At 42.8% G+C, this 11,244-nt stretch overlaps 2 protein-coding genes across 3 annotated transcripts in view; one reads left to right on the forward strand and one right to left on the reverse strand.

The window, feature by feature from the left end:
- Window positions 1-4,596: 4,596 nt before the first annotated feature.
- cmpk2 (cytidine monophosphate (UMP-CMP) kinase 2, mitochondrial) lies at window positions 4,597-8,746 on the reverse strand. Of its 2 annotated transcripts, none has more exons than XM_046063109.1 (5): window positions 8,087-8,746; window positions 7,706-7,820; window positions 7,106-7,307; window positions 6,652-6,885; window positions 4,597-5,224 (listed from the first exon to the last, which is right to left on the reverse strand). In XM_046063109.1, exons 1-5 carry the CDS (start codon window positions 8,675-8,677, stop codon window positions 5,083-5,085), a joined length of 1,284 nt encoding a protein of 427 aa, XP_045919065.1. In that variant the 5' UTR covers window positions 8,678-8,746; the 3' UTR covers window positions 4,597-5,082. The 2 variants fall into 2 exon arrangements, with proteins under 2 accessions (XP_045919065.1, XP_045919066.1); XM_046063110.1 differs by having other exon boundaries at window positions 4,597-5,203; window positions 8,087-8,741.
- A 955-nt stretch (window positions 8,747-9,701) lies between these two features.
- The window catches only part of LOC123979410 (radical S-adenosyl methionine domain-containing protein 2-like), a 1,722-nt gene continuing 179 nt past the window's right edge, over window positions 9,702-11,244 (forward strand). The window contains exons 1-3 of the mRNA XM_046063323.1: window positions 9,702-10,084; window positions 10,175-10,336; window positions 10,950-11,179. Of these exons, the coding sequence (XP_045919279.1) occupies window positions 9,760-10,084; window positions 10,175-10,336; window positions 10,950-11,179 (717 nt within the window). The 5' untranslated portion in view covers window positions 9,702-9,759. The remainder of the gene's footprint in view (window positions 10,085-10,174; window positions 10,337-10,949; window positions 11,180-11,244) is intronic.

Raw genomic sequence — 11,244 nt, forward strand, 5'->3', positions numbered from 1 at the left:
AAGTTGAGCAAACATTTGCTCTGCTTAATGATTCATATTCCTCAGTATTATTCTCGCTTTCTTTGTCAGTCTGTGCATTGTAATTTCATCTCACTCTGCACAGTTTCTCCCAACCGCTATGCATCTGTCTTTGGTAGTGTTCATCAAAGACCAGTAGCTCCCCTGACACCGTTACAAGATTCCAGGTTCAAGTTGCTTTACTTTTATTTATGTGTAGTGCTGCGTGTTTAAATATCGTCCTACGATCTGAGAGCTTAGTCTGTTTTGACCCAGCCATTATTTCTGTGGTAGGGACCACAAAAAACCAGACCTCTGAGTCTCATGAGAGATCAAATCAGTAAGACCAGAGACAGAGAGAGGGAGGGAGAGAGCCAGTCGGTTTAGGTATTTTAAGAGTCAGCCAGCCTCTTGCCTGTCAAGAAAGTAGCTTCTCAGCTGTCTTCTGATGCCTGATGAAGTAGGAGACATGCCTAAGCATTAATGGAACTGAAACAAAAATAAACCATTTTCAAGTATAAAAAGAGATGCACATACACAGCTGCGCAGAGCTGCGCAGAACCTTTGATTTATTCCTCTGGGGGAAGAAGGACGGTATTTGTGCATTTGGAAGTGGGGAAAAAACATGGCACACAAGGAACATTCCAAGTTCGCCACAGGAAATCAATTTATTTGAGAGGGCAGCCAGGCTAAAAATAGGGAAGCCCCAAACAATAGAGTTGGAATTAATTGCCCAGATTTTGTGAGAAGGCAAGAAGACTCCAGAGAGCCAAAGTTTGTTCTCTGCCTTGTTTTCATACATGTGTTATGGAAATATTAGTCTGGTCTAGTTGTCATGTTATTTTGTTTTTGCCATATTTCCACTTGTTTGCAACTGTCATAACAGAACTGAATCTCAATCATTTTCTTCCACGACTTCACGACTTACCACTTGTCAACACCACTGCCAGCTGCCTTATTTGACAGGATATGATGATTTATCACAAGTTCTCCACAGTAAATAGACAATAACTGTTTTGTCACACTCCACTGAGTTCTAACTGGGTTTTCGGGAGTGTGTGAGGGAGTGCTGTAGGGGCCACATGGGGGCTGATGTGCCGTTTTTAATGAGATCTCACAGCAGTGTTTAAATATTTAACCGTTCCTGGTGAAGCCTCCCCAACAGCCGCCAGGCAAAACTGGTGACTTTTCATGCAATCATCACAGACTATACAGCACCTATCCCTGAAAACATCAGAAAATAAGCACAACCTGAATATATAACGGCATCCTGAATACACAGCCTGCTGTGTCTAAAACCCGCACTTATCAACAGAGATGCTGTCTTTGCCCCTGCCAATACACATTCAGACACCATGACAAAGGGTAAGCGTGATGATCAAAAGCTGTTGAATTACACATTTTTTGATGGGATAATTTCAAAACTTTTTTTCCCCTTCCCAATAAAGTAATTTCCCCTACTCTGCCTGGATTTTGCCTTTTCCCCCCAGATTTTGAGCTTTGCTGTGTGTTTTTGACAAACATTTCACTGCTGATCAGTTCAGCTCCTGAACCCTTCATGTGTTTACATCCCACCACCCGTCATTCACAGAGACCAGCGCCGGGGTGTCTGCCACCACCTGCTGTGTTCAGAGGCAAGGGGTAGTGATGTGTATGCATGTGGTGTGTTTGTGTGCAACTACGAAAGTGTGTGTGCAGGCTGTGTGTGGGTGTGTGTGGGTGTGTGTGTGTGTGTGTGTGTGGGGGGGGGGGGGGGGGGGGGGGGGGGGGGGGGGGGGGGGGGGGGGGGGGGGGGGGGTTGAGGAGACTGGGCTGGATGGACACAATTTTGATAGGAAGGTGGGTCAAAAGGGCAAGAGAATGCTGTCAAATTGTAACAGTGATCATGTACAGTAATTTAGATTACTGGATAACTCAAACATGTTATAATGTGATTACTTTCCCTCAATCTTGTTTAAAAGACTTTCAAATTTGAAGTCACTTGAGTCTGCTATTTTAATCATAGGTTTTAAATGCCCTCTTAAACATGCTTTGGAATTTTGCTTTTGCAGTCATACTGTCTTAATTACATTTTTCTAATCCAGTTTCATGTAATGCCTTTACACACCAACCCTGGTCTAATATTTAGGAAGGACCTCAGATTGTGTGTGAAGCTGCTTGGGGAATGCTACATACTGTATTTGTGAGTGTGGACAGTATTTGGGAAATACACTGGACCTGCCAGCTGAAGGGATCTGGAGGGACTTGAGCTCGCAGATGACAACATTTGCAGCTTCTCCCTTCACTCTCGCCTGCCCCGCCTTCTATCCACCATCCTCTCCTCCTTTTCCAGTCTTCCCCTCGCCTCCTCTTCCATCTTATACCCCTCAACCCACCTCCCCCATCACAGACAGCCCATCCCTGTCTGTCTACTGAGCAAACTCAGCTCTCCCAAATCCACCATCATATCCAGTCACTGCTCGGAGACCCCACTGATTAAAATGAGCATTATTAGCCCCTGCTAACCTGCCCACTGTGTGAAATGTTGTTTATTTGACAAGGGATGTATATAGACATTGCTATAGGGTAGGTCTTTAGAGTTTGGCAGACACTTGGTGCCAAATCATATGCATGACTCCTCTTGCCATGCCGCTTCATGTGGCTGCCAAGTGAGGCCCACTGGGGTTTTTGCCAGGCGTCCCAGACTACTATTCCAACCCACCACCCCACCCCCAACCCTACCACACTAATACACACATGCACATACATACATACATAAAAACACCTTGTGCTTCCCCGATGCCCTTTCTCCCTCCCCCAACCTGTACCAGCCCTATGCCCTCCCACCCCTACCCCCTCAAGTCTCCATACCACACTCATTATTAATGATCTGAGGGACAGCTTTCATTTGATCTATTACTTAGGATGGGACGGCGGCTGCTGTGCTGCTGCATCCCTGCTGGATCTTTAATTATTTCATGGAGGGCTTTCCTCCTCTCTGCTGCTCCTTCTCTGTTGTGCAGATGAAATATTGAAGTTGAGGAGTGTAGTGCAAAGTGGCCCCATACAGGGTGAGGGGTGTGTTTGTGCGTGCGTGTGCACTTGTCTGCTACTTTTTGTGTGTGTAGTGGTACTGTATATTTGTGTGTACAGTACGGACATGTGTGTGTGTGTGTGTGTGTATGTGTGTGCAAGCCTGAGCTCCTCCTGCTGTTCTCAAGACTGATCTTTTCCATAAATGTGGTTTGGACTTTTATCTTGCAACTTCAGTAGTGAGGTCACAGATTGGAAGCAGATTGCATTAGTTTTTCCACAAACCACAGTTGAACTTCAAAACACAAACATTCAATTTGTGAATGTGTGACTTGTTGTTATTGTTAAGACCTCAGAGTGTATCCTGGCTATCTGACAAAAACAACCGAACAAATCCTTAATGTTTCAACGAGGAAAAACACTAATAACAAATGCAAAGAGAATTATTTCAGTGCATGTGTAATGTACTGAGATTATGGGCCATTAATGTCATATTACAGTCGTGTTGAAGGGGCAGTAATTGCATGATATCACCATTCACTTTTTGTTGCCAAGAATAACAAAGCGTAACAACATCTGACATGGAAATATGGCTCACACCGTAGGCACACACAACTTTGCATTCAGGTATGATGTATGGTGTAATGCCTAATTGCTTTGCTCTCCTACTTCATAAATTTCAGGCTCTCTTGAGACAGAGGCTACTGTGTCAATGGCAATCAAAATTCCACACAGGTCTGGGCTACATTCATTTTGTGTCATCCACAGCATCACCAGGCAGCTGAGGGCTTATGAATTCAATAAAATGTTCTGGGATACTTACCTCATGTAGGAATCCATACACCATAAACATAATGACACCTTATTTTAGTTTATTTGATTACATTTGATGGTATGATTTGCATCCACAGCAACTCTCCACTCAGTAAAACATTGGATTGCTGTAATTGGTAGTAGGAGTAATCCATGCACTTATGTGGGGGAGCACTGGAATGACATTGATATACAGCGCTCCATTAATTGCCATATGAATAGGGTCTGCAGTGGTTGGCGCTCTGCTGATGCATCACAGTAAAAGAGATGGGTCACTCTGTCTTCTCCAGCCCGCAGCTTTGCCAAGCTCATAATTACTAAAACCTCCACTTAATCTTCCCATCACATAGGCCAAATATACATTTCCTCCATATATAAATGAGTTACAGTATATGCTCTTAGAAAATGTCCAGGCTTGTGTGTGTTTACACAAATAGGTTTGCATGTGCACACGTGTGAGTGCCTGTGCCCATGAGAACATCAAGTACAAACAGCACTGTATGTCACCAGCATATACTCCATTGCGTCACTGTGAGCCGCACAGGTTATCAATACAAGTGGCATCAGTTGTGTCCCACAGTTGAACTAAAGGGAATTGGCATCTACCGTGCACTGCAAAAGGGACTCTTTTTATGTAAAAAGCAGAAAGTTAATATGCACATATATAAGCATGCTATAATGCAGACATACTAGAACATACAGTTTGTATAGCATACAAACCATAGCAGTCTTATGTAAGACATAATCACTCAAGAAGAGACCTCATAACAGATATTTGGCGTAATTGTCTTTTAATTTGAAACATGTTTTTAACAAATAAAATGAATTTTATCGGACTGTTAATTTGAACTCAAACCTAACCGACTGGTGCTTATATAAATGTTTCTATCCATTTCCTCAGTGTCTGTCCACATACGAGTGGTTGTCAATAAGTGCTGCTACACTGTGTCTTAAGGCTACACTGTCTGATTTCTCAGGGTCACAACAGCAGTTAAATGCACACTTCTTCTTGACAATGCTTTTGTGTGTGTGTGTGTGTGTGTGTGTCTACATGAATATGTATTTCTGATTGTAGCATGCACTTCTGGCCCCTGGCTATTCAACCTTTACTCATTCTGAATAGAATCTCTTCCCCACACTCCAATCTGGCCACCGTTCCTCCTTCTATTGCATTCACAACACCTTACTGGCACCCAGTGGTGCAATGAGGTAGTGCATCCATTTGACGCTTGGCCAACAGCAAGGGAGATGGAGAACTGTTTACAAGTGGCATTTGCCCCTAATTAAAAGCCGCACTTGCTGGAGCACTTGGTCCGCAGAAGGACCAGCATCCACAGTGACGCAAGCTGGGCCGATGATCCTCCGGTAAGCCTCCTCCACTCTGCAGGGACACACATACACTCTTGAAGTGCAGAAAATAAGCACATAAACACAGCAAATGACACTTCATATTACATTACAGGACAACTGAGTATTTTGACTGCTCACAGTGTGGACATCTGAGAAATTTAATATGAGAAACAACACAGCCTGAGACGAATGAAGAATAGTCCTTGTGATCGTGATCGACCAAGTCTGCAGAATCTCTCAGTCTCTCCGTGGCAGACAGTCAACTCCTTCCATTTTCTAATTCTGCTGGCCCAACATCTGGCTTTCCCGTGTGGAAAGGCCATTATGTCAGGATCGAGGATGAATGAAAGTAGCCATCGACCTGTCTGTGCAGCGACTAACTGGGCCGGCAATGCCTGCGAGTTTTGACCAGCTTAATGGAGCACAACAGCTCTGCAACTAATCACCTGTTCTTTCTCATCAGCTGCTTCCCCCACGGGACAGTAATTGATTGTTAAGTGTTTGATGGATCAGACTCAGACTGAGCTGACCTGACTCAGTGAAATGTGCAGTACAGTTTGTACCCCATCTGTGTTTTCATGTTTTCACACTCAGAGGAAACTTTTAAAATCACAGACAGTAGAACATTTGTCTACATGTGTCACATAGCTAAGTGTGTCTACTGTGTTTGTCTGTATCCCTGGCTCTTTCTACAATTTATGACAATGAAACTGGACCTCATTCAGATTAACAGAATGTGCGATCCCAACCCAAACACCTATATTTTGAGAACTATATTAATGTTACAATGTACACCTAAAAAAAATGGCCATCTTATAAAATTATTTAGGATTTCAGTTTATATGGTTTAGTGATTTTCAGTCTTAAAACAAAGGGTTGATGAAATTGTTGTTTGTAGTGCAATTTCACTTGTTTCAGGAATTTTCTAATGAGTCAGATAACTCTGGTACTATGAACAATACAGGTTAAGAAAATTCTTGTAAGTAGTTTATTTGCATTACAAAAAATATCTCAACCACTACTAGTTTTTTTCACTTTGCTTTAAGAAAGGTAATCCCAGTATTTGGGCTGAAACGGGAAGTCTATTAATCGATAAGTCGCTCTCCAGAAAATGAAATACCAACTATATTGATAATGGATTAATTGTTTAAGACATCAAGCAAAAATGTGTCCTTCAATCTCAAATCTGATTTGAATTGCTTTTCACTGCTTTGTATGACTGTAAATAAAAAAATTCTGGGTTTTGGACTGTTGGACTCACATAACAAGCACTTTGAAGACCTCACCTGGGGTTTCTGGGAAATTCTTATGGGAATTCAAAATTTTCTAGACTAAAAGATGAATCAATTAATCAAAGAAGCAAGCAGCAGATTAATTGGTAATGAAAATAAGTAGCCCTAACCTGGATTTTTAAATACCTAATTGTACACCTTTGAACTCAAACATGTACATTATATACATCTCATTCAAATATCTCACCTGAGTCTGAAAAGATGGTTGTGGTCCAGCTTTTGCTCCTCTTCAGTCTTTCCTTGACCTCTGTCCCTCAGCCTCCTCTTCCTCTCTTCAGGGTCCAGGGTGAGTAAGACCACCAGGCTGGGCTGGAGCAGGTCAGTGGGCCAACGGTAAACCTCAGAACCCTCCGCTGGAAGGTTACACACTGGACCGCTCACAGCTGTGGCAATGGCATAAGCTGCTGTGCTGTGCCAGAATCTGGGGGACACATAACGGATGGTGGATTGAAAGGTGATTGATGGATGGATGGATGGATGGATGGATGGATGGATGGATGGATGGGTCATCACAAGAGTAGAAGATGTAAATATTGAGTTTTAGGTCTAGATCCCAAATACATCTATTTTCCCCTCTATCACAAAACAGGTCACAATACAGGCAAACTTCACAACACCTGCGACATCTCAGCTGTCTTTACCTGTCAACGATGACAGGTGTCTTCATGCCCTCCTGGCCTATTTGTTCTGCTGTGATGTAGTTCCCAAGAGCATAGAAGGCCCTGCGGATGAGGGGTGGTTCCTGATCAAAGCAAGCCCTCCAGGGGGAGAGGCACTGGGGAGGGGACCGCAGGAGGGCGGCCCCCAGAGTATCCTTCAAAGACTCAGTCAGAGTGGTCTTACCTGCGACAGGAAGAAGGAGGGAGGAAAGAGTCACCTCACAAACAATAAAGAAACATAAAGACTGGCTTAGTGTTCAGAGTGCATAAGGAAGAATTCATCATATGTTTTAAATGTAATAAGGTAGTGAAGTGACTTGAAAAGTTGACTGACCCAAGACTCCTATCCTACCCTACATGGTTGCAGTTTTCATGAGGTTTGCAAAGAGTATTAGATCAGCGTGCTCTTCAATAAACCATTTTTACAGTGATGTAACTTTCCTGAGGTCATGATACATGATATTCCATTAGGCTAAGCTCACTGGCAGATAATGGCTTTAGCAGGGAATGGGGCATCATTTTAGCGAGACATCTATACATCAAGCTGGTCCCCATATTTATTTATGAGGTAATGGCATTAACCTGTGGCATCCAGGCCCTCTATGACAATAACGGGGAAGTCTGGTTTACTTCTGGCCTCCGCTCTGCCGGGCAGCAGCTCCAGTACAGACGTCGCCTCTGGGATGATGTCACCACACTGCAGAACAGACACAATCATTCTGCTGCTGTGAGAGGAGGCAAGAGGGAGGCAGTGGTGCACATGAACAAACGCACTACTGTTGGCCAGCTGGCACTGATAGATACATGGAAGAATCAAGTGAGCCGCTTGGTTTACACTGCTATCCCTTCCGCTACCACATGAGGGTGCCATTTTGCCATATCTTGCAACTAAAACAATATTTATGTGATTGTTTATGCGATTGTAAAACAGGTCTGTGCATATCATTATGACAATTTAAGAACCTTTTTTAGAACGTCAAATGCTTCATCAAAACTGTAGAAAACATCAGAGTTCATGATGTTGAGAGTAGATGGGTGATACTGTGGCGCTTCTGAAGGTACCACATAATACTCCTCTGACGTTTCCACGGTTTGGCTGTCTGCATGAGACCACAGACGCTGAGTCCACAGTTGGTCGTCCTTACCTCTCAGGTATGAACACACAAGCACTGGATCATGCTGTATTAAATCTCGCAAAAGCCGTTCAGACGGGACTGAACTCTTTGAATTATCTTTTAAAAAGTACCCCTTGATGAGAGAGTCCTTGACATTTGGCAGAAATGAGGACATGGGAGACAAATCACACCCCGGAGGCAAGTCTCTCAACAATTTATCTTTCAGCTCCCCGTAAAACTTGGCTCGTCTGATTCTGTCGCCGCCGCAGACGAGGAGAGAGTAACACCGGCCATGGCTGCGGACTTCTCTGAACACCCGCGGTACTTCTTCCCCACGGTGCTGTTCCTGAATGGAAAAGTAGAGGGGTGCTCCATCCAGCTCCACTGAAAAGATACGTGAGGACCACTGAGGAAGAAGAGACATAGCGCGCCGTGCCATCGGTTACGCGAGACGGTCTGATCAGTTTCCAGTCTGCTTTAATGATACTCACTGCGAGGCGTTACATAAGATGACCGCTGCAGGGAAAACGAAAGTTAACGCGCTGAACAGGCTAAACGAAACTTTGCGACCACTCTCAAAAGTCATTGCGCAAGTTGTAAATGATTTGGTTGACTCCAAGTTATGTTTAGCCAATAGTAGGGGGGGAAAGACACTAGGAATATGGGCAAATAGTTGCTGCTTGTGTCATAGCATGGTGGTGTCTCTGACATCATTGTGACAGGTCCTCGCCTGTGTAATTGGTGCTGGGGTGGTTAATTGTGGATCTATAGCCTACTGAACATAAAGAAAAATAAACTTACTAAAAGAAATTACTAATCATTAGGCTAAGGAAACGGAGATGAATGTGTGTGGCTTTCAATGACAGTAGCCTAATTAATATAGACTATTTTTGCAGACGTGCTCAAAACAAGCCAAGGATGGAGACGCACAAAAAACTAGAAAGGACGTCAACAGGCAATCACTGGCTTACCAAAGCAAGCTATTCTTCTGTGCACGTTTTAAATGCCATCAACAGCATTGATGCAATAAGCATCATATTTAATTGCATCTACTATAACAAATATAATCACATAGCTTATATACCCTATACGCGTCCCACAACGTTATGTTATATATAGGCTATATATGTATATATATATAACTGTATATAGGCCAATTGTTTTATTTTAGTCCTATATATTACCATATTTAAAAATAAGCCTACTTAATTAAATGTTGTGTGTGTGTGGATGAAGGAACAACAAATTTCGTTTCGTTATGCAGCCTTGTGCTGTATAATGAAAAATAAACAACCTTGTAATTTTTACCTTGTATAATAGCTGAAGGTGTAGCATATCACATTTTTTTGCTCTATCATCTGCGGGTGTTCAGGTGACTCACCCTGCTCGGTTTCGTTTTCGATGTATGTAAACAGAAACTCAGCTGCTCAGCTGATCAGTTTCCTTACCACGTCTTAAATTGCGCCCTGCAGCCCTGTATATAAGATCTGTCAGAGAAGGTGTGAGTAGCTCGTTTTGAATATGCAGTTCTCCTCCGTGGTTGCGTCCCCGAAGCTGGTGCTGCAGCTCTGCATCAGCACCCTGCAATGCATTATGGCGAGCGTCTTTTCAATAGTTTGTTTCTGGACAGCAGGAGGCTGCAAGGGGACAACCTCCCCTGTTTCACCTGTTGACTGCCAGCTGGAGCAAAGGAAAGTCCAAAATGCCACGACTCCAACAAGTGTCAACTATCATTTCACACGCAAGTGTAATTACAAATGTGGATTTTGTTTCCACACTGCAAAAACCTCCTTTGTCCTGCCTCTAGAGGAAGCCAAGAGGGGCCTCAAACTTCTGAAGGAATCTGGTAAGTTTGACAGATCGGTATATTCTGGTCTTTTGTGTTGTATCAAACCTCTTGCATGCAGTTACATTCATAGATGTCTTTGTTTATCAGGCATGGAAAAGATCAACTTCTCGGGAGGAGAGCCCTTCTTGCACGAAAAAGGAGAATTTCTGGGGAAATTAGTTCAGTTCTGTAAACTGGATCTACAGCTCCCAAGTGTCAGCATTGTCAGCAATGGGAGCATGATCAAAGAAACATGGTTCCAGAAATATGGTAAGACTCTTTGACTTTTAGGTAGGGCTGCACAATAAAACAATAACAATCGTAATATTTTTTTTTCAATAACAATATAACAAATAGTAATCAATAAATGTTTGATCTTATTCACTTGAATCATACACGAATTAGGACTTTTTTATTAAGATGTTTATTTTGTTGAGGAAAAAGGACTGAAAAAAGTTAAAAAGTTTACTTAATTTTACTCATGCATAGTTATTGAAAAAAGATTAGATCATAATTGTTTTGAATGCTCTACCTGACGTGATCCACTGTTGGGCCTCAAGTGTTGACCATAAAGAAGAGTTTTAAACACAATTAACCATCAGGATTCTTCAACTTTCACTCATGAGCAAAAATCAGCTTTTAAAATCGATGTGTAATGTAAACTCGAAAGAAATAACGATTTTATATTTATCATGATAATTATTGATATCGAAAGATAGAAACTTTTTATCGTGATAATATTTTTGGCCATATTGTCCAGCCCTACTTTTAGGACAAATTGGACAAAATTGTTTTGTTTTTGACCATATTATACACTGGTTGGGAGCATATGTTTAGTCTAAGAAGAAGAAAAATGCTCTCTCTCTCTCTGTCTCTCCACCAGGTGACTATCTGGATATCCTGGCCATCTCCTGTGACAGTTTTGATGAGGCAACCAACCAGCTGATTGGAAGAGCTCAGGGCAGAAAGAGCCACGTCGACAACCTTCACAAGATTCGCAACTGGTGCCTGCAGTACAAAGTGGCATTCAAGATCAACTCGGTCATCAACACCTTCAACGTGGACGAAGACATGACTGAGGCCATCACCCAGCTTAACCCAGTCCGCTGGAAGGTAACAGTGGAAAGGGAAAGTGTGTGTGTGTGTGTGTGTGTGTGTGTGTGTGTGTGTGTGTGTGT

Source organism: Micropterus dolomieu, linkage group LG11, assembly GCF_021292245.1.
Source record: "Micropterus dolomieu isolate WLL.071019.BEF.003 ecotype Adirondacks linkage group LG11, ASM2129224v1, whole genome shotgun sequence".
Taxonomy (NCBI): Eukaryota; Metazoa; Chordata; class Actinopteri; order Centrarchiformes; family Centrarchidae; genus Micropterus; species Micropterus dolomieu.